At 47.1% G+C, this 22,833-nt stretch overlaps 1 protein-coding gene across 7 annotated transcripts in view; it reads right to left on the minus strand.

The window, feature by feature from the left end:
- Nucleotides 1–21,472, minus strand: part of FOXO3 (forkhead box O3) — a 123,084-nt gene extending 101,612 nt beyond the window's left edge. For 3 of the 7 annotated variants that reach the window (XR_009601488.1, XM_060419173.1, XM_060419172.1), the window contains exons 1-2: nucleotides 20,335–21,472; nucleotides 17,791–18,553 (exon numbers count right to left, since the gene is read on the minus strand). Coding sequence is in view for 3 of the 7 variants with exons in the window: in XM_060419173.1 (XP_060275156.1) it covers nucleotides 17,791–18,408 (618 nt within the window). In the remaining 4 variants the exon portion in view is untranslated. 7 annotated transcript variants of the gene reach the window in all.
- Nucleotides 21,473–22,833: the final 1,361 nt, after the last annotated feature.

The following is a 22,833-nucleotide window of genomic DNA, read 5'->3' on the forward strand; positions in this document are numbered from 1 at the left end:
TCGTGGCCTTTTTAGCACCTGCTTCCCCTCCACTCCCAGGAGAAGTCACAAGCCCACTGGGCCTGCCCCTCACATCTGGAAAACAAGATGTTTAGGATGATCCCTGTGTTTAATCTAAACGAAGCTGGTACACACTTGCTTCTACGGCTAGTAAATAAATGGCCTATACCAAACCAAGAAAGAAAGGTGATTTATCCTTTTTCCTGGGGCTCTGTGTGTGTGTGTGTGTGTGTGTGTGTATAACTTCACTTAAATCTGCTCTGCAAGCAGTTTGAAGAAAACAGGCAGTCTGGAGAGGTCCCATCCCTAGGCATAGTCACACTACACAGGAGTGCAAGTCTTACAAGGCGTCTGTGCTCACTATGGATGCTTGTCCACAAATACACACTGAAGTCTGTTCCTCTCAGGTTCTGAAAGAGTGACAAGCCAGGTGTAACACATCTGCCTCAACTTTAATAGAAGATCATGCAAACTCCCCTCCTTCCTCTTTTAAACCAAACTGAGAGAGATGGTAGGAACAAATAGCCCAGTGAGATTTCAGGCAGTTCTATAAAATCAAAATCCCTAAAGCTTGAATTACTGGCTGTGGAGTTTATTTAGTCAATGCAGAGACGTGCTGATAGAGGTATCCCACCTCTATCCCTTCCCAACTGTATGGCTTTGGCTGAGGCACATAACCACCCTATCTATCAGTTTCCCCGTCGTAAAGAAGAGCTAACATGTATAAAGCCCACAACAGTGTCTGGCACATAAATAAGTGTTCAATTAATAGTAGATTTTAGTTACAGCATGAAAATGATGCATCAACCTAAGGCTATGCCTGCACACACCACATCCATTCGCACCAGTACAACTCAAAGACACAATTGTTGGGGGAGAGGGATAAAAACTTTCTAGCTTCAACTGTGACTTCTTCCATAGAAGTCAGGACTCAGGGACCATATCCTCAAAACCAGAGGCCTCCATTACCACCTGGCAGAGGGGATTTCTGAAGAGGGGTTGAGCAGACCAACATCCCTTACTTCCATCTTCAGATCTGGGCCACTGGAGCTGAAGACTCAGACCCCTCTGGTCCTTGGGTTGGGAGTCACGCCTTCTCCATGGCTGGCAGGCAGTCTTTTTCTTAGGAGCCTGGCTGGCCTGGCTGTTCCTTAAAGCACTGTACTCCTCTATAAATGCATCCTTAATATCAGGTGTTTTTCCCAACATACACCACCACCAGCCCACTCGCCGAACATGCAGACAGCAGTCCATTCTTTAGGAAAACTAAAATGGAAATGAACTAACACGTGTCTCTTCATCTGTGAGCAGCAGCCGCTTTGGGAAGCATCCCCCCATGTGGGACACTCAGGTTTCCACCAGCTGACTAATGTGTGACTTCTTTAAAAGGCCTGAGCGCTCTCCTGGAGTCCAACTTTGAATGCTGCTCACGGTGTTAATGGCACCATATTCGGGATTCTTGTCCAAACTCTGGCCCCAGACATAAGCCTCTCAACACAGCATTCCCAACTGCTGTGTGAATCTTCTGATGTTCCAACAACTGAACCTGCCTTCTTGATCCTTCCCAAGAATCCTGGTGAATCTGAGGAGAGTAACTTGCTTGCCCTCCCCATTGCCAAGAAGAAAACCCAGATTACTGTCCCACTAAAGCTCAGCATCCAAGCTGAGTCATCTCGGGCAGAGCTTGATACAGAAAATGGTATCTACTCAACTGCAGAAAAATTTGTAATCCAAACTAATCCTATTTTTTTTTAATGTGTCAGATATATGAGTATTTATGAATCTCAGGCAACATCCTGAAGCAGCTGCTACGTGGTCCTGCAATGAACTTCTAAGACCCGGCTAACCCCCTGCTCTTTGCACTATTTATATTCCTAAAGCCAATAGCTATGTTAGATACAGCTGATCGTGAGGCCCTGTTTAATGGACTACAGAATCCAATGATACTGACAAGCAGCGATCAGCTAGTTTGGTCCCTACCTAGCTTCACCTTGTGGTAGGAGAGGCCGAGCACCATTTAAGACTGTGGGCCGAGATCCATGCCTCACCTCTACCTCAGGACGAAAGCAGCATCACTCTTCCTTTCACTTCACTCGCCCTCTCACACTGATTACACCCAGCACATTTTAATCTTATCTCTCCTCCACATGTCCCATGTCTGTCTGTGGATGAGTCAGGCTGATGTCTGATGCTGGTCTTAAACTAGGAACATTCCCCAAAGACCAAAACAAATAAGAATGGGAAAAGATCACCAAACAACAAGAATCCAACCTAAACACAGTCCTCTGAACAGAGTATATGCACCAGGGTGAACACGTGGCTTCCTCTGTGCACCGGAGCGGCTTCTTTATTACTGCTGTCTGGGGGAGGAGAAAGGACTTCCCCCATGGTTCAGTGGTAAAGAATTCTCCTGCAATGCAGGAGCCAAAGGAGACGTGGGCTCGATCCTTGGGTCAGAAAGATCCCCTGGAGAAGGAAATGGCAACCCACTCCAGTATTTTTGCCTGGAGAATCCCATGGACAGAGGAGCCTGGCGGGCTACAGTCTATGGGGTCACAGAGAGTCAGATGTGACTGAAGCAATTTGGCAGGAGGTGAGGGGGAGGCTGGTGACCTTCACTGCACAGAAAGCTACACAGCAAATGAGGATCTGTGGATAGTCTATTCTAGAGCCAAGAACTCAGTTATATCTCCACAGATACCACTGCAAGCTCTCTGTTCATCTTTTTCAACTCTTTATCAGGCCTCTGAAGTCAAGATGGTATGAAAAATGTGATTGTTGACTCCTAATCTGGACTCAGCGGATGACTAAAAGCAGTGGTTCTCAAACTTGAGCTTGCAGCAGGATTACTTGGAAGCCTTGTGACAACACAGATTGCTGGGTCTAGAATGTCTAAGTCAGTATGTTTGAGGTGAGCCAAGAATATGAATTTCCAAAAAGTTCCTAGGTGATGCTGCCGCTGTTGGTGTGGGGACCATGCTTTGAGAAGCACTAGCTTAATGCATCAGAACATGGTAGAACCCTCTAGTACATAAGATTAGGCTGCACAAAAGAGGAAGAGTGAATTGATCTGTCTCAGATTTCAAGAATCATACCATAACTTGAACTAGCAGCATCTCTTCTTACAAATTCCCTAATACTTAAAAATTAGTTAAATAGGGTCCAGTGGAGACTAGAAAAACAAGTGGGAGCTGGAAAACTTTAAAGAAGCCACATTCATTTGCACAAAAGAAAGTAGAGAAGAAATCCTAGTTAAACACAGTTTATTAAATAATGATGCCCTTGTCTTAGAAGTCAACTGTTCTCTTAGATCCCAAATTGACAGCACTCCTCCCTTTTTATATGGAACTTTCAGGGAGTAAATTCACCTTGTAACCTCCCCATGGAGGAGAGGGTGGAAATAGACCTAAAAGTCATCACTAAATTGGCTGATAACTTCCACAGTCAAAATCTCATTTTTTCTAAAGCAATGTTCTCAACTCTAGCTGCACACCCATAACTACCTGGGAGCTTTAAAAAATATAGATGCCCAGGCCCTACATTGAGAGATTCTAACCTAAATGGTTTCAGACTGGACCTAGACGGCAGTGTTTTTAAAAGTTCCCTGTGATTCTCAAATATAGCCAAGGTTGAAAACCACTGATGCAGGAGAAAGGTCCCAGAGAGATCATGGGTGATGGGAAAGAGGGAAGAAGGACAGGAAGACCTCTTCAGATAATGTCTAATGACACAAAACAGGAAAGAATGGGACAGCAGCTGGGAGCAATTAGGACACGTAAAACGGGCTCTTAGATTCTGAGACTGAGCTAAGGCTCAACCCAACACTGGCAGTCTCAGGTTCAAAAATCAGAAACAGCCAGATAATCAAGGAAGTGCCCTCACTTGTCAAAGACAAGGCTACAGTCCAAAGGAAATACCAGGAAACCCTTTTTTAAAAGGGTACTATTTTTTCCAGAAGTTAATGAATAACTGAACTTGAGGCAAAGAGCTTTAACGTCTCACAAGGTTCAACTTAGAAATCATTTGCCTGAAAAACAGCAAAATGTATCCTTGAGCAAAATTACTTTTTTCCCAAAAGGATGGCAAAAGGGAAGAGATGACAGCAGTAACTCTCAGAGCCCACGGTAATCAAAATTATCTCCCCAGTAACCACACTGACAAGTGAGTTTTCAGAGCTGTAAAATCATGTGATGCAAATGATAAAACCAAGATAGAGTTGTTTTCTTCTCTTCCTTCTTGACTAAGCACAGAAGCATGAGGTAACAAGCTAGAAAAGACATATGAAAGCTTTATGATCCTGTTTAAGATAGAATGATGAACACAAAACAAAGCAGTTAGAAGAACGCAGTGTTGCTGGTTAGTGGACACAGCAGGAATCTCAGCTCAGGTAACAGACAGAAGTCAGGTGAAAATTATCCGTGCTCACAGCAGGACAAACACTGGGAGCTCAGAGAGCAAAGCCCAGATGTTATCCCACTGTGTTAACAGTTAAAACTTACCCATCAATTTAAAGCCCTGATGTGATTAGAAAACCAAGATGTGGGAAAAATATGCACCTTAAAAACGAGCATGGTAATTTTTGATAAAAACATTCATTCGTGAAGTCATTATGTTAAAACCCAATTTGGAGGATGGCAGTTTTCACCACCTCAAGTTGTTGCTATTGGTCACTCAGTCGTGTCCGACTCTTGATGACCTCGTGGACTGCAGCCCGCCAGGCTCCTCTGTCCATGGGATTTCCCAGGCAAGAGTACTGGAGTGGGTTGCCATTTCCTTCTCTAGGGGATCTTCCTGACCCAGGGATCGAACCTGTGTCTCCTGCATTGCAGGCCAGTTCTTTGTGGCTGAGCACCAGGGAGCCCATAACACCACAAGTTAGCTCTCCTAATTTGACACATGGTGCTTTACTTAATTCAGTACTGACTGCTGCTGCTACTGCTGCTAAGTCGCTTCAGTCAGGTCCGACTCTGTGCAACCCCACAGACAGCAGCCCACCAGGCTTCCCCATCCCTGGGATTCTCCAGGCAAGAACACTGGAGGGGGTTGCCATTTCCTTCTCCAATGGATGAAAGTGAAAAGTGAAAGTGAAGTCACTCAGTCGTGTCTGACTCAGCGACCCCATGGACTGCAGCCTACCAGGCTCCTCCGTCCATGGGATTTTTCAGGCAAAAGTACTGGAGTGGGGTGCCATTGCCTTCTCCTCAGTACTGACTACCCACAAGTTAACTTGGAGCACTCCCCGATATTATGAGATTATCAGAGTAAATCCCTCACCTCCTCCCAAACTACTAAAAGATGCCTACAATCAGATGCCAAGGAATTCCCCTACGGTTCAGTAGTCAGGACTCCATGCTTTCACTGCTGAGGGCCCGGGGTTCAATCTCTGTTAAGGGAACTAAGACCCAGTAAGCTGAGTGGCATAATCGGATGCCAAATTTCACCTTGGTAACTGACATGAAGGTTGACTGTGGTGAAGCCTAACATGTGGCCCAGATCACCTAGACTTCCAGCCTGGAAAAAAAGGATCTTTCATGTAAAGGAAGGAGACTAAACAGGACTGATTTAGCAAATTCAGTTCAGCACAGGGCACACATCTATTCAAAGAGGAGGCAGTAAGCTTATCTATACTGGACAGGGTTGGAGATAGAAGGCCTGATCGAGGCCACTAATTTCAAGAAACAGTATACTAGCGCACCTAGGAAGCTGCCAGCAGGAGCTTAAGAGCCCAACTGTGCTGAAGCAAGCCACTCACAACTCTGTCAGCTGGAAGACAACTTTGAAAGAATCGGGCCCATAACATTTCTAAGGCCCATTCCGGGTTTCTCAGGATTACACAAACGATACCCCCCAAAATAACTGATCATTGTTCTTAAAAAAAATTCACAGGAATGTCTGGGGCTCAGTGTCAATTTTTACTTGAAAAAAAAAATTACCTTGCTTAAAATGTAGTCTGTGGGCCATGGTTTATTTATAATCATAGGTATATTCATAAATGGCAAATTAATGCTGTTAATTGGACTGCTCTGACAAATAATGAATAAAGGCATGTTCCTTCTCATTCCACCAGCTGGGGAAGGAAGCAAAAGCAAAAGCCAAGGTACTCAAATACAGACCAAGATGCAAAGGCATGATGGGTGAGATCAGCAGGTCCTTGACTGGAAATGAATGCTGACAGAAAACTCCGGACCAGCTATCATACACGGTAAAGATTCTAGAAGAAATAAACAGCAAAACTGACTTTAAAATTAGGTTGAATTTTAAAGGAATTTACCAACAAGAAGTTCTAATGGAAAGATGTTGAGAGAGTGTTTTTACTTTATGAAACCATTTACAGCATTAGAAGTAAAACCGCATTAAAAAAAATTTTAAGTAAAATAGAAATGAAAATTAAAAAGAGAAAGGAGAGGAAGGTGAGAGAAGGCTTTAACCATCATTCAGCCAAACTTAATGTGAAATATGGAACTGAGGCAATTATTTAGATAATTTATGATGAAAGAACTATCATTTTTAGAAATTAATTATTACGACACTTTGAGGGGGAAAAAAGCAGTTCTGAAATTTGAATTATGTGAATTAATGGCTTAACTCTCCATTTGATCTTTTTAATGTAATACCAATTTTCAAGGAGACATCTAACAAGCTGTATTGGATGTAATGCTACGCCCTCCTTCAACTTCAGGTTTATACCCAGAGTTGTATCTTTTAAAGTCCACGAGGCCAAGGCCACCTTCTTCGTAACTGCCTTTGGCCCCACCACGCTCCCCACACCCTAGGCTCCCTCAGTTATCAGGCAGAGCCATTCTGCCTGCCCCACATTTATCACGGGGTTTCAGTCTATCTTCTGGACACTCTCCAGACACTACTCACCTATCTTTACTGTGAAACTGAGAGTTCTAAAATTTTTTCCAACACATACATGGGATTAGTCTTCTGCAAGCTGTATTTTATCTCAGGGCGCGTGGGTGCTGTATTCCCGTGGCCAATTAAAACCATCATTTTAGGTCCTACTCATACATATTCTACCTTGAAGACAAAAGCAATAAGTGCCTTAATAAGATAAACCCTTTAACCTGGCCAGCAGCTTGCATTTTGCAACATTTTCTGTGTCTGTCCTGCCTTTAAACGTGTTAGTAACTGCATTGGAAAGTATGCTTAATACCTCACAAAATATGCTTGATACCTTTAATTTTGAGATCTGATTGGGCTTCGACCACACTTCTGCCAGAAACCTTTTATAAATGTCTTTTTTCCCCTGAAATCCATCTTTCTTGGTGGTATTATCTCCATCCATCTACCTACCTGAAGCCTATAGAAGCACAGATATACCCTGTTCTCCCAAGGCAGAAATTTCTCAAAGATAATAGCCTAGCCCTAAGGATTTCCACACACTATGGTATCACTCTATTAGTTCTGAACACTAGTACACTATCTGACCCATAGTAAACCATGGTTAAACAGTGGTTTACTAAAGTAGCGTCCAAAGAGAAATAGAAATCCCCAAATTAAATTGCTCTACTAAGAGCCCAGGCACTGATTGGATTCTTAAAATTATCACTCAGACAAAATCAAAGGCAGGAGGCTAAATCATGGGTCTCTGTCTACTCCCCCTCCAACACAGAGAGAGGTATCAGTTACCCTGAGTCAGCCACAGTCCAGAAGATAAACATTCAAGACAGCATTCTGAAAGATTAACATCAGGACTGATGGTAATATATACGAAGAATGTGGCACATAGTAGCAACTTTTTCAATGGCAGCTATTTAATCTTATTGTTGTACTCACCACCAGGCAAAGTCCCACCACACTCAGGAGGCAGCAAAGCTTAGCAGAAAATGTTGACGTTCAAAGAAACCTTCCTCTGAATCCCAAGCAATTAAACTTCTCTGAACCATTTTCTTGTCTCTAAATTGGGTTTATACTTAAATGCTTAACATGTAGGATCAATATTAGATGTAAAAAATCTACCTGAGTAATTGGCCTATGATAGTGTTCGATAAATCATAGCTACTATTATTATTATTATAACTAGGCTTCAGAATGTCTTGTGTCAACTCCTCTTTCTATTGTAAAAACCAAACTGTGTTTCCAATTGATTTATAATCCTGGCTCCGTTTTCCCAAAATACTATTTTGAAATATGAGCATAAACAGATGCAATTCTAATTCTGAAATACTTCTGAACAATTCAACTCAAACACCTTCACGGTACCTAGAAAACACCTGTTGCTACTTGAATGAGGACTACCACTCCATGCTCCTTCAGGACGGCTGGGTTTTGCGGACATAAATGTATACAGAGGGGATGGGAGCCTGAAGGCTCAAGTGTTGACACTTTGAAAGGGCTTGAACCAAGCACAGGAGGAGCCAAGGAGACTCCAGAGAGATTCTGATTATCCTTACTGCCACCATGGACGGCAGTGAATCTGATGGGGCTCTATTTTCTCAAGCCTGACTGGGATGGGGAAAAGAGAATTCTTCAACCTTCTCCTTCCGCTGAGGACCCAGGCTGCTCCCTCCCTGAAAGACTATGGTAGACCAAAGCTCTCAGCTAGACCTTGGCCTTAAACCTCAAGTCCACACTCCCCAAGTACAGCCATTCCACCAGCCTCACGAAGCAGAAACTGAGTAAGCAGAGTGGGAAGGTTAGGGAGGGTGCCCAGGATACACGCTAAACGGAGGGTGGAAGGCTCACTGCAGCAGTTCTCACTGGGAAATGAGGGGAATTCACACCTCCCTTCTGTGCCTCACAGCAGGATGAAGAAAGAAGAAATTTAAGTTACCAGAAAGTAGCCTAGGAGTGATTAACATTTTAATTTTAATCTAAATATAAATTTGGAGGGAGAGGGCAAAATGGGTGAAGCGGGTCAAAAGAGACAAACTTCCAATTACAAAATAAGTCAGTCCTGGGGATGCAATATACAGCTTGGTGAATATAGTTAATACTTAGGTATCTGAAAGTTGCTCAGAGAGTAAATATTAAAAAGTTCTCAACATAAGAAAGAAAAAGAAAAATGTTAACTAGACTTACAGTGATGATCATTCTGCAACATGTATAAATACCAAATCATTTATGTTGTACACTTGACACTAATAATGTTGTTACGTCAATTATATCTCAATTTTAAAAATAAAACCTTCTTTTCCTCTTCTCCTCTATCTGTAACCCTTCATGTTCCTCTCTTCCATCCCTGTGCTCCTGTGTGTTCTTAGGGCTACCATGACAAATTACTACAAACTTAGGGGCTTCAAACAATAGAAACATATTCTCTCACAGTGCTGGAGGCTAGAAGTCCACAGTCAAGGTGTGGGCAGCACCATGCTCCCTCTGAAGGCTGCAGCGGAGGGTCCCACCTGGCCTCCAACCAGCCCCTGGCGCCCCCAGCAATCTGGCGCTCCTTGGCTTGTGACTGTGCTGCCTCCTGCCATGGCGTCACACAGCCTTCTCTGAATCTACCATGTCTTCTGCCCCCCTCACATGGACACCAGTCACTGGACCCAGGGCCCACGTGAATCCGATATGACTCCACCTTAATGTAACTACCTCCCTCCAGAGAGATCCTAGTCCCAAGCAAGGTTACGCTCTGAGGTTACAGGTGGACCTTAATGGGGGGGTTGGAGGGGTACTATTCAACCCACTACAGCTCCCAAATTAAAATAAGCCGCCACCACCAGAATACGGGGCAATGTGAAGAGTGCGACAAACTACAGAACACAGAATTACAGAACTTTAGATTGCAAAACTGCTAGCAGGTCCATGCCTGCTAAATCTGAATTAAGAATAATGGAGGTTCTGCCTTTCTTTCACCTACAGGAAAGTGACGTCTTGGAAAACATCAAGAGTCTCAACCAAAAGAGCACTAAAACACAGAGCCCACTGATCTTGACACACTGTGACGTGTGCTATCAGGTACAGAAGAACATTCACACATGTTTTCAAGAGTGAAGTACTCCGACTCCCCTGAAAGTGGCTGATTCATGTTGATGTTTGGCAGAAACCAACAAAATGCTGTAAAGCAATTATCTTTCAATTTAAAAAATAAATAAATTTTAAAAAAGAGTGAAGTAGCAAAAATATGTGAAACAGAGGAGGAAAATTTTCAGTTAGAAAGCGTTTAATTATTTGAGGATGGGAATTAGACCATAAGTCTCAGAAGACCAAAGTTCCCTTTTTTAAAAAGTTATCTTAAGTTTTTAAACACTCTCTCCTCCAAATTATCCTTTTCTAACAATGACATAAGCCTACATGGAAACACTATATATTACAGATTTTTTTTTTTTTTTTTTTTTGGTGTTTTTAACCAAGGTATTATTTTAGCTATGTGGGGAAAAAAACTCAAGATCAGTTTAAAGACATGTGCACTCCCTCTGCTGGCTCTAAATTTAAAGAAAATTCTCAATGGCTGCAAGAGCCAAGTTATTAATTTCACTAGATATCCAAAACACAGGAAAAAATACGATGCAAATTCTCCCACACATGCACACTCAAAAGTCTTCACAGAAATAAATAAGAAATTACAAAACACATACTGAAAACTGTCAAAGGCATCTGCTGGAATTATTATGGGTTTTCTTTTCCAAAGGAAAGCTAATGCATTTTGTTTGTGTGTGGCAGGGGCCACTTCCCACCTTGGCCTTTCCCCCTACAAGTGAGCCACAGCTTCCTTGCTCTAAGCTCACCTCTTCATTGCAGAATGGGGGTGCATTTGGATACCCAGGCATGGTGAGCCCCCAGAAGATAAGCTGGCTTCTTCACTACACACAATCATGAGAGGACCAAATGAGTGCAAGTACCACAGGCCACCAGAAAACTTTATCTACTTGACTTTGTACCGTTATCTCATAGTAGGGACTGACATGCTGCAGAGAAAAAGTCTCAAGATTAAAATATCCCAAAAAGGTCCAAGTGAAAATACACATTCTGAGGGGGGTGGGAAGCCCAGCTTGAAGCATACTCCATACATTTGTATTTCACCAGAAAGGAGTGATACATCACAATATTCTACAGATGCTTGCTATTTTACTTCTTTTTCCAACTGGGGAAATTATAATACTGAGAAATGGAAGTCGTTCGATCAAGAATAAAATGATGAGAGATGCTGAGCCTGTCTGGACACTGATTTGATCAGAATTGAGGTTTTCCATGATAATCAGTAGCCAAAACACCTATTCAGAAAACCATCTCAGAAGAGAGGCAGACTGGCCCTGGACAGGTCCAGCTCAGACGGCTCACTATCTCTTCCTCCTTCATCTGTGACTTGTATTTACCAATCCATTATGTAAAACTTCACGTACATCTGAGACTTACATCTGCAAATGCAAAACACTTTGGACAACTTAATTTTACACCAGAGCTCTGCTTCTGAAGTGGATATGTATATTTGGTGACTCTTTCTAGACAGTAATACTGATGCTGCATAAAGCAGGGTCCACACACAGAAGGAAAACATGATTTCAACTTTCTCTTCAGGAAAGGTCATCCCAAGATCAGGTTTCTCTCCGTTTCTGTGATGCGTAACGACTGGCACTGATGAAGTTTTCAGGGACTTCTACACTAGGAAACAAGACACTAAGAAATGCCTTAGATAGCACAGCACCATTTCATAATTACATGACATCGTATCGATACCAGCACTAGGAGGTCTGGGCCACCTTCGTAGCTACAAGTATCCAAAAGATTCTACACATGACATCACTCCACTCCTGAGTCACATCATCCCCCTTCCAGTATCACTGTCCCAGAACAAGGGTAAGCTCATGGGCTGAGGACATAATCAGTGCAAAAGCAGCTCCAAGTTATCAGAAATGTTTTTGTCGGGTAGGCACCTTCCTTGCTTTCAAGGTTCTTACACTGTTCTTGAAAATATAGAAGAGTCACAGAAAAATGGCAAAAGGAACAGACAGAAGTCAGGAGGTGGGCAGGGTAGGGCGAGGTTGAGAGAATAGGCTTTTCCAGCAAGGTGAGCTGAGTGCTGAAAGAGAATGCAAAAAGAGAAACACAGCTACTCTCCTGCTGGCCAGCCAATCTAGAGGATGGGGGAGGGGAGCCGAGGAGAGAAAATGAAGTAAGAATTTGCAGAAATGGAGGCACTGACTCGAACAGCTGTGAAACCACAATGGTTAGCAACAGACATTACAGAACACTGGTGCCCTGGGCTCACAGGGACACATTTAACTCCACCCCTGCTACTTCTGGGTCCCTGAGCTAGTCACTCACATGCTCCTGCCTGTTTCCTTACTTGCAAAATGAAGTATTTAGATAATCCTTAAGACTTCATTTAGTGTTTAATTTGAGACAAGAAGTCATACAGACAATTCAACTGCGTCAAGGCTCCACATCCACGCCAAGAGGCTGGTCCTATATCGTGACCCCATAAGACAGAACTGGGGACCCAAGATGAGTACAGGGCTACCAGTGTGCTCTAATTCCAGCTTCTCCCCAAAAGATCCAGACTACAGGAGCCATGTGACAGAGGCCCTGCATCTCCAAAGCAAGCTGAAAATTATGATCTGCAGAGAGCTAAAGGCCAGCTCCAAGCCAGGGCCCAGCATCCACTTTGCCATTTGCTGGTGACTTCTCCGCAGAGAGCCGGAGCACTAAGGAAAGCAGAAGTACAGATGGGAAAAAGGCAAAGAGAAGGGGCAACGATGACAAGTTTACAGGGCACAGATTTGCATGTTTATTTTCTGTCTTCCCCCAAGAGAACACAAACTCCTGTGAACTGGAACCTTATCTGCCCTGTGCTACCACTACATCCCTGGGCCCGGCAGAACGCCCTGCACACTGCATGCCTTTGATAAATATTTGCTGAATGAATGAAATGGCATGAGATGCAAATGAGTAAAAAGGGTTTTCTCTTTTCAGTCTTTTACTTACTGTGCACCAGCTGCATCATCCACTGATACAACCCACCTGCATGTATGTCATCCCCAGCTCTTTTTATAGCAGCAGAAAGTCCAAGTGGCCCTCAGGGCTCCTCCATTTGTGATACAGGAAAAGGTGAGGAGAAAAACGAGGAGTCAAAAATAGGATTGAGCCTGTTCCTCACAGACAAGACAAAAGAGTATGAAAACAAAATAAATTTCATTCTCTCCAGCCCAGGGAATCCAAAAACTGATCGGCAAGGGGTAAGCTGGGTATCTTCTCAAAAGGCACTAGCTTAAACAGTCTTATCTTTGCATTTTTATAAAGATATTTAGATGAACAATGTCTGCTAAATTTTTGCAAATCAGGTAAATGATTTTTTTAGTGGGACAAGGCTTCTTCACAAATTTTCCAAATAAAAATATCGTGCTGGTTTTAAGTAAGCATCATAAGTAGAGTATTAAAAAGTTTAACTACAGATGTTCTTCTATGGTATCATTCCCTTAAAATAGAACCCTCCTAAAAACTCCTAAAAATAAGTCTGCATAGTTTCATTTCATTTTCAGAGAAGGAGATAAACATATCAAAACAAACACTTAACTTCTTTTTAAAAGAGCCTCTCTGTTACATGGGGCTCACAGATCAAAGTCTAAAATGGTCAATTTCTTCACCTCATAGGTCGATGACACAGCTTTGAAAAAGAAGAAAAACAGTCCCCCTAGTGTACTGCCACTGTAGAAAGAGGAAGTATGTTAGTTGAGAATCACTGACGAAGACAGTACTGCCGAAGGAAATTACAAAACAGTATTTCAGCAACAGGGGCCAAGCTGAAGACAGATTCCTCGTACAGCACAACCCTAACTGGCCCTTTAGTGAGTTAGTCCAAAAGGTGACTGGGGTCAAAATCAGAGGCCAGTATGAAATTATTATGCCTCTGTCATTTTGAAATGGTTGAAAATATTTTTAAACATTAAAGTTGCAGTTAAAATAACATATTTAAAAAATACAGTATGGTGAAAAGGAACTGGGTGCATTCATCTAAAGAGCTAGAACTGTAAGGACGTGAGCAAGTATTATGCGGCAGGCCAGCCCTCATCTTTTAACCTTGCGAAGAATCGGCAAGAGGACACATTCTCACGTGAAGGAAGACTCGGTCACTTGCAGCAGCAGAAGTCCTCTCACATTTGTGAAGCTGTAGGAACCACCACAGAAACTCATAGCCGCCTGACATTATTGTGCCCTGACCCACGGGAAGCACTGATGAGTGGGCGTGTGCAGGAGAATCAGTGAAAAATGGGCCTCACCAGGTAAACTCGGGAGTTCTAGAGGTCTGCCTGAGACAGGAGGAAACAGAGACCTCACCAGCTCAATTAACGGTGCAGCGCAAGTAAGCTTAATCTGAGTTAAAGGAAATGTAACCTTTTCCCCCTTTAACCACATCTGATTATTCATTTCTACTTTAATGCCTGAGGTAAGGGAACCTGCGAGATAGCTATCACCTTTCTCCCTGGCACGGTTTGCATCTTACAAATTCAAGTTAACCAAGAGCTTCCTCCTTTTGTTAAAATGGTCCTTTTTTGCCACCTTTGTCACTTCACAGTTCCTAAGTACTCTTTCCTGATAGGCACCAGACAGCTTTACAGACACTGTGTGCTCACTCAGCCTCTACCAATAATCAGTCATCTTCCCGATGCTGAAATAATAACCGAGATTTTTTAGATGGAGAGACAAATATGCTTTTTAGGAAAACAACTTCTACTTATGTAAGACTACCCAGTGCTTAGTACATAACCTTTAGAAAGGATCAATTTAAAGAGAAAAAAATAGTGTAATAAAGATCTCTAGAGCCACAGGCTGCTAATTATCTCTGTACTAACCAGCTGTGTGATCTTAGTAAAGTCATTAACTTGAAGAATCAAGATCTTCACCTATAAAATAAGGGGACTGAACTAGATCAGCAAACCTCGTCCTGGCTGTACATTAGAATCACCTAAGAAACTTCAAAAATTAAACAAAAACAACCTCACCAACCAATACCCTCACATCGGCCCAATTAAATCAGGTTCTCTGGGTACTGATATTTTTTAAAAGCTCCCAGATAATTCTTACATGCAACCAGAGCTTTGATTCACTGGTCTTGATTCTGATCGCTAAGACCTCTTTTCTAATTCGCTCTATGCTCTTAGGGTGATAATTCTAGTTACAAGATCTCATTAATACAAAGGCCCAAAAACTACAAAAGAAGTAAGGCCTAGGTGCTGCATACTACACCTATGTGCACACATGACTGGCAGAGGTTAACCTGAATTCTAGACATTTTTAGAAGTTAAAAACCTGAATGTAAAACGCAGAATGAAAGTAGCGTGGTTTAAAAGCACACACCTGCTTCCAAATGACTAATCATGATAGGAATCAACTCCTGAAACTTGGATGCGTAGAAATAGGTCACAATTAGCTCCTGACCTCTCCCTTTTCCCTCTCTTCCACCTCCACTAAACCACAAGCACAAAAAAAGCTTGGCTATTACTCATAATCGGAATGTGAAACCACAGCCCCAGTTTCAAAGGGCCTTCTCCATCATCAAAGATTTGGAAGTTCTTGCATGGCTGCATCTTTTGGTAAAGATCATCTTGCAAAAACTCTAACTCAATTATATCTCTATAGTCTTCAAGGATTAGTTATCATGCGATAATCAGAAATGGACCTGGTGTAAAATTTTAAAGATAAAATATTCATAAAATATGCACCCAGTATTAAACATATGACTGCTGGACAGTTTCAATTTATAATGCTTCATAAGATTTTAGTTAAAGAAAAATGAGATAGCAGAGAAGGAAAAAACAAACCATGAGACCAAAAAGAGTTAAGATATAAAACCACGAAGTTTAAGACTAGGCCCCAAATCTCTATTGCAGATCCTGTAAGCTACGTGAAAATATAATAAATTCAGTATCAATTCATGGTTATTTTTGGTAGCCACACTTTCCCACATAAGTCTTAAAAAAAAACTTTCAAATGCCATAAACTGGTATTATCTTTAACCATAAACATGATGCAAGAAATATTACTTATGGAAAACTACTTTCATAACCTTAAAAATCATAAAAAAGGTGAAAACCCTTGCTATGTTAACTTTCTAACTAACTTAAAGCTAACTTTTAACTAACAGATTCTCTGCACCAAATCCAAAATTTGTAGGACTAAATTTCAAGTGTGAGAAATTTGGAAAAGACTCCACACCCCACCCAATCCATCTTCTTAGATCCCACAAATTCATCCCTTCCTAACACTATACACTGAGATCAACCCTTGCTATCCACTTGAAAACTCAATTTTTAAAAGTATCACATCAGCACTGCTTTGAAACAGAATTCTCATCCTTTTCATAAATATCCTATTATCACAAAACTGGCATTCTTTTGCAAAGCAATACAACTGAATCGAACCTAAGATTCATAATAACAGCGTTTGTTCAAGGATGAGATAGATTTGTGGAACAATATCAAAGCACTTGTTTTCCTTTTAAAGTATCAAACCCTTTCCCTATACTAAGCATAAAAAAATTTTAAGGCATATTTCAAGATTTTTTTAAACCAAATTAAAAGTCAATGACACTAAATTCTTTAGCTTTTTCATGTACTAGCTCCTCTCCAGTGCTTCAGTTCTCCACCTAAGGTCAAACTGTTCTTATTTTATACACCCACTGGAATCTAGGAAGTACAGAGCTCCCCAAAGACAACAAAGGAAGGGACAGAAGGAGGAAGCAACCACCTTTTTAATTAAAAAAAAAAAAAAAATCCAACTTGTTACTAGAAGCAACAGACAGAAAGATATGTGTCTACAGCTGCACAGGGCTCCCTTTAGCCTGGTATGCATTCCTGTCTTGGGAGATGTGGCCAGGAGGATGAGGTGCAAGAGCAAAGCCGCTGGGTATCAGCGGCCCAGCAGGGGCACAGGAGTTAATCTCTTTGGATGCCCAATTGCAGGAAGTCATTACATCATAGGCCTTTCCACACCTCTCTCCCTACCACGTGTCCAGTGCCCCAAGAGGCTGAAAACGAACAGTAGAGAGCCTCTCTTCAGGTTCACTTACAGGTAGAAGCCATTACGGTCCAGCCCTGCCAGCAAACCTCCCTCCCCAAGGCCCAGGTGAGGCGCCAGGCGCGGGTCCTGGGCACCTGGACCCTCTGCCTCAAACAGCGCCAGAATCCGGACCTCTGCGCAGAAGCCAGCAGGTGCAGCGAGTCCCCGCTGAGGTAAAAGGGCTGGCCCGTGCCAGGCCCCAAAGCACCTCAGAAGCTACCTGCTGTAGAGACATCTCTGAAGAACAGAGGTGTGGACACAGGCAAGGAAAGGAAACCGGCCAGGAAGAGGTTTACAACCACCGCTTTTTGTAATTGGATTGATGTGCCTGTGGGAGCGAAAACCCCACAAGCCCGAAAACTTGGGCACAAGGGTTCTCATCCAGGTAGTCACAACACACCACGCTTCAGCGACTGACTTAAAACCACAAATCCACTCCTCCCAACCCGTTCCCTCACTCCCCCCGTAGTGGCCTCGCCGCACCCCCACGATGGGGGACTTCTACTCCCAAGTTGGCCGCAGACCTACCTTCTCTGCGATGACCCAGGAATCCGGCAAATTCACTCCGGTCCGTCTGTCCTTCCCTCGCCGGTGTCCCTCAACCCCTCGCCTCACCTGGCCATGCCTGAGGTTTCCCCAGGAGCCTTCTCTCCTGCCACCTTCGCGGCCGTCCCCGGTTGCCCCTCCTCCGGGATCACACAAAACCCCCAAAACCTCACAGCGGAGGCTCTCCCTGCCAACCCCTCTCCCCCGCGCCCTCAGGAGCGCTCCGTCGAATCGAAGACGCGCCTCGCACTGCGCAGGAGGCCCGGCGGGTCCGGCCGCCCGCCCCAGGTGGGTACGCACCTTCCAGCCGGCAGAGCTGTTGCTGTCGCCCTTATCCTTGAAGTAGGGCACGCAGCGCACCATCCACTCATAGATCTGGGACAGAGTGAGCCGTTTGTCTGGGGAGCTCTCGATCGCGCGAGTGATCAGGTCGGCGTAGGACAGGTTCCCCCAGGCGTTCCTCCGCGACGAGCATTTCCTCGGCTGCCCGGAGCCCCCAGCCGTCCCCGGCTGCGGCGGTGGCAGTGGCTGCTGAGGCTGCAGCGGTGTCTGCGTTCCCCCGCTCAGCGCGCCCGCCGCGGGGGCTGGCCCGGACCCGGGGTCCTGCCCTCCAGGAGCCAAGAGCCGGGCCGAGTCCTCCAGGAGTAACCCAGAGCCCAGCGGGCCGCCCCCGCCGCCGCCGATCGCCATGGCCGAGCCGGCCCTACCGCCACCGTCCTCGTCGTCTTCATCGTCCTCCTCCTCGGGGATCATGGAGTCAGCAGCCGCCTCCCCAGAGGGCTTGGCCGGGCTCCCCTGGAGCTCCGGCCTCTGCAGGGGCCACGTACAGGAGCGCGGCCGGCTCTGGGGCTCGAACTCCGGGTCCAGCTCCACTTCGAGCGGAGAGATCGGGGCCGGGGAGGCCGGCGCCTCTGCCATCTTCGCCGCCCGCCCGCCCGCCCGCGGCTCGGGCTCTCGCGCTCTCCTCTCGCGCCGGGGCGGGGTGCGGCGGGGGAGGGACGGGGGCGCCGAGAAGGCTCGGGCTCCCAGGCGGCGCCGCCGCCGCCGCCGCTACAGCCGCCGCCTGGGGAAGCACGAGAGGAGAGAGAAGGAGAGTTGGTTATCCCGGGCTGGAACCCAGTCTTCGGCGAGTCCTCGCCCGCCGTCGCCGCCGCCACCGCTTCGCGACCGCACCGCGCCCGCCTCCCAGGAGCAGGCAGACCTGGAGACGTGCGTCCCGCGAACCTGGCGCAGCAGACGCCGCCCCCAGACCAGGCCGCTGGGGAGACGGGAGCGAATCGACGGGCTCGCACGGGGCACCCCCTCCCCCGCCGCCGCCGGAGCTGCAGGTCTCTCCTGGGCTAGGTGGCTGGGCGGGGAAGAAGGGGGAGGGGCGGGGCGGGGGAGGGGCGCGGGCCGCGCCTTTAAAGCGGGCAGCAGCCGGCGCTGGCGCAGCCCAGCTGCGGTCCGAGCCCGAGTCCGGGCGGGCGGGCGTGCGTTTGTTTATGTTTCGCTCGGGCCCGCTCAAGTGCTTCCCGCGACGCCGCCGCCAAAGTCTGTGGCGTCTTCGGCTCTTCTTCCAGTCCCCGGCCCTGCTGCCTCCGCGCCCCTCTGCCACCCCCTCCCAGCGGAGGGCTCGAGCCCGGGGACGGCGCGGGAAGCTCCTTATTTCCCTCTCTGCCCGCGGGCTGAGAGGGCAAGCGTGGGTCCGAGCGCAAACAGGCCCTTGTCACTTCCAGAAAAAGGGGAAGCCGGGAAAAAGGAGGGCAAGCAGCTCGGTGGGTATTTGCCAAGGGTCGAGCCGAGCGGCAACGGCCACTTTCGGGGTTTGTGAGGCTTATTCTCCCACGGGCGTTGTGCCTTACACCCCCTTCCCAGTGAAGAACGGGAGAAGGGGGCAAGTCGGAACGTAAATCTTCCAACAGGTCAGGAAGCACCAAGTCTCCCGGGCCGCCAGAAAGCTCAGACCAGCACGTTCTTCACCTCCTTGCTCCCGCTGCTGCCATCTTGACAGTTTCCCCCCCTTCACTCAAGTCCTTTAAAAACACTAGCGGGAGAGAAGAGGGGCGCGCACACCGAGTCACGGGGAGGGAAAAGGGAAGCGCCTGGCCCAGCTCAGAAGCAGATCCGGAGTCGCCGGGAAGGCGGTCGACCCGCTCACAGCTCCGGCGCCTACCTCGGTTCCTTCCCCTCAGGGACGAGGGGGGAGGACGCACAATCCCGCGCGGGCCTGGGGCACGATGAGGAAGGGGCGCGCAACCTCGGCCGAGAGGCGCTCCGGCCGCCGCCGCAGCCCGCCTGAGAAACCGCCTGTCAGCCTGCGCCCCGCCGCCTTCCACATTCCTCCTCCTCCCTTCCACAAGCAGAGCGGCCGAGGCAGCAACACAAAGTTATAGACACACGCAGGGTGCCTCAACCTAGGCTGACGGCGGGCGGGCGGGCAGGTCCCCGCCCAGGGGGAGGGCTGGGCGGCGAGCCGGGTTGTGCTCGCGTGCGTGCGTGTGTGCGCGCGCCCGCGCGCACGCCTGCGCGACCCGGTTCCGAGAGGCTGCAGGCTTGAGTGTCAGGGCGCGCGCCGGGACCGAGACTCGGCGGGCTCCTCCTCCCTCCTGCGAGCCTCAACAACAAAGCACGGCGCTGGCTCAGGAGACGAGGGAGGGGGGCCAGCAGAGCTCCAAACGCTCAACGAGCGCAGTCGCGTGGCCTCCCAGACTCCAAGCAGGACGCCTGGCACCCTCCCCAGCGACGAAGGGTCCCCGTCGCTCCGCCAGGCTCTGGGCCCGCCCTGGTGTCCGGTTCCCCCATTAGAACCGGACACCAGGTAACACCCGAGATAACATGCTGACCGCAGGCGGCAAGGGTTACCTCAGCGTGAAAATACTGGCAAGCGAAGATGTTGGTGTCCTCAGGACTTCGATAAGCTGATGCTCTCAGATTTGATCAGGAACCAGGAGGTTTGCAACTGAGTCTCTAACGTAGGACACTTGACTGCAGTCGTGTTTCGTTTCGCATGAATTTCATGGCCAGCGAGTGGAGAAGTGTAACTGACTCGGGAGAAAAGCAAATTATTCCATATTCCTAAATGCAAGAACAAATTCTGAACAACTGTGAAGGGGAAATAATGAGTCTAATTTTTAAATGACGGCAAAGCAGCTAACTGTGCTTTTTTAAACTTTTTAAAAATAAAGACACTTCTTCAGGTTTAGAAAAACATCTTCACACGTCCTTATCCTACGACAGTACCCAAGTCGTTCATTCGTGCACTAAGAATGCACTACATGCAACACACACACCGAGAGTCTATCAATTTTGATTTATAAATATCCCGCCCCATCCTTCCAAGTCACGAGAAGTATCTTAAGCAGTCCAGAGCGGTCTCGGCAACAACCGCATACACAAAAAGGTCCAACTCAGCGTAGGCAGGAATGCGCCCATCCACCCCAGTCCATGCTCCGGGCTTTGCGCAGGACCCGTCACTCAAGTGACGCGCGGCCCCGCCCCTGCACCAAGCTAGTTCGACGCGTACAAACAGATGATGTCATTGTATCCACAAGCGCGTGACCCGGGATCTCTGCGCCGAATTGCCATTCGCTGCGCCGCTCAATCGTCAAGCCATGCCGCGCTCTGACTGGCCGCGGCCACCCGTCTCCAGGCCCCAGACACCCCTCTCCGCCCCCCGCCTCCGCCCCCCCATCAAATAATAAACAATCGAGTAAAATTCGATGGAAGGGAGGAGAGGACAGAGACGGCGAACCCAGAAGCCAATCCTTCGCGTGCTGACGGAAGGGAGAGTTAAAAGGAGGAGGGTTTGAGAGGACCGGGTTGCGGGGGGAAGGAGCAGACCTGAGGCGATTTGTCCCGCCTCGATGAGGTGGCATCTGGGGAGGAAAGTTGGAAAGCACTCTGCGGGGCACGCCTGGTAACGCAGGGGGGCTCTAGGGCCCCGGAGCGGCAGGGCTCAGGACTCCGCGGTGGTGCGCTGCCAGCTCAAGGGGCGGAGATTGGGCCTCGCTAGCGCTGCGCAGGCGGAGCTGGCAGACACGTGCGGGAGGAGGGCGGACGCGCGCCGCACGGGCTCGCCCCGGGCACGCGGCTCCGAAAGACGCGCGCGCTTGTTTACCAGCGCACGTGGGTGTTATTTTTAAATGGAATGTTGTGCTGGCAGCTCGGTCGAGTGGCTGGCGCGTGGGGCTGCCCGCGCCGGCTGGGGGACGCGGCGGGGCCGCGCCGCGGCCTCTTTGAGCGCAGCTCACGGGACAGCAAGGCTGTCCCCGCTACGGGCTTCCTTTGCAGACGGCCGTTTGGGTCTGATTGGGAGTTTCGCGCGCTGTTACGTGAGAGTTTCAAGCTTCTACGGAGACAACGTGTTCTCGCTGCAGAATACTGCCTTTTGTAAGCCCGGGCTCGGCTCCCTTATTCACATTCCGGAGCAAAGCCACCTGTTTCTTTTCATCCTGGAGGCCGCGCCAGGCTAGGCTCCGTGGCCACCGGCTCCGGAGCAGATTTCAACACACTTAACGCACTAAACACCCTTGTCTGTGCCCTCCTCCCTTGCTCCGAATGTCCCCAGTCCATCTGTACCTGTCTCTTGGGTGGACATCTCTGCCCGCGAGTCGCTGCGCTTCGTGTGCAGAGGTGGAAGTCTGGAGTAGAGCGGTCTCTGCTTCTAGGGCTTGTTCTGAGTGCGGCCCCTCTCCTCTCATCGTGGGCCTGCCCCGCTGAGAAGCCGAGTTTACATCTGGTTTATAGCCTAGCAGTGTGGAAGGTGTGGTAGAATTTATTGCTGAGTCTGGTTTTCTGCTTTGCACGAAGAACCAGGAGGCCTCATCACCTAGGCTTTGCCCTATGGTACAGCATAAAATCCAAAGAACTTTCAGTTGCTTCTTTTTAATACTTTAACATGCTGTAAAAGAAATCACCCCCTTCTCTAAATCTAGGCAATTCTTTGTCTTTAAGACATAGAAAGAATGTGTTTACACTAGCCGGGATCTTGGCTATTAGAATTACTAATGAAAACAGGTTGAGTGTGTGTTCATTAACAGAATGCATATCCCACGGACCTTCCCCCTAAAATGAAAAAAATTAAAGATTCCTAGATTAATTGAGCTCATTGTGACTCTCTTGGTGATTAAAGGGGGGTAGGGACATAATAAAGCTACTTTCCTCAAAAAGCTTTAGTCTTAATTGTGAGGGTAAAACGTTTAAAACTTCAGTATTTCAAGAGTTTAAAGGCAGTACAAGACAAATAGAAGAGGTCGTACAGTGTTGGGTAAGTTTCTAAATGAGTTGAAGATCAAAACTTCAAATGGCAGTGACTATAAACATACAGACTGGTAAATCCACCCAAAGAATTAACACTTATAA

This window comes from Ovis aries, chromosome 8, assembly GCF_016772045.2.
Source record: "Ovis aries strain OAR_USU_Benz2616 breed Rambouillet chromosome 8, ARS-UI_Ramb_v3.0, whole genome shotgun sequence".
NCBI classification, from domain to species: domain Eukaryota; kingdom Metazoa; phylum Chordata; class Mammalia; order Artiodactyla; family Bovidae; genus Ovis; species Ovis aries.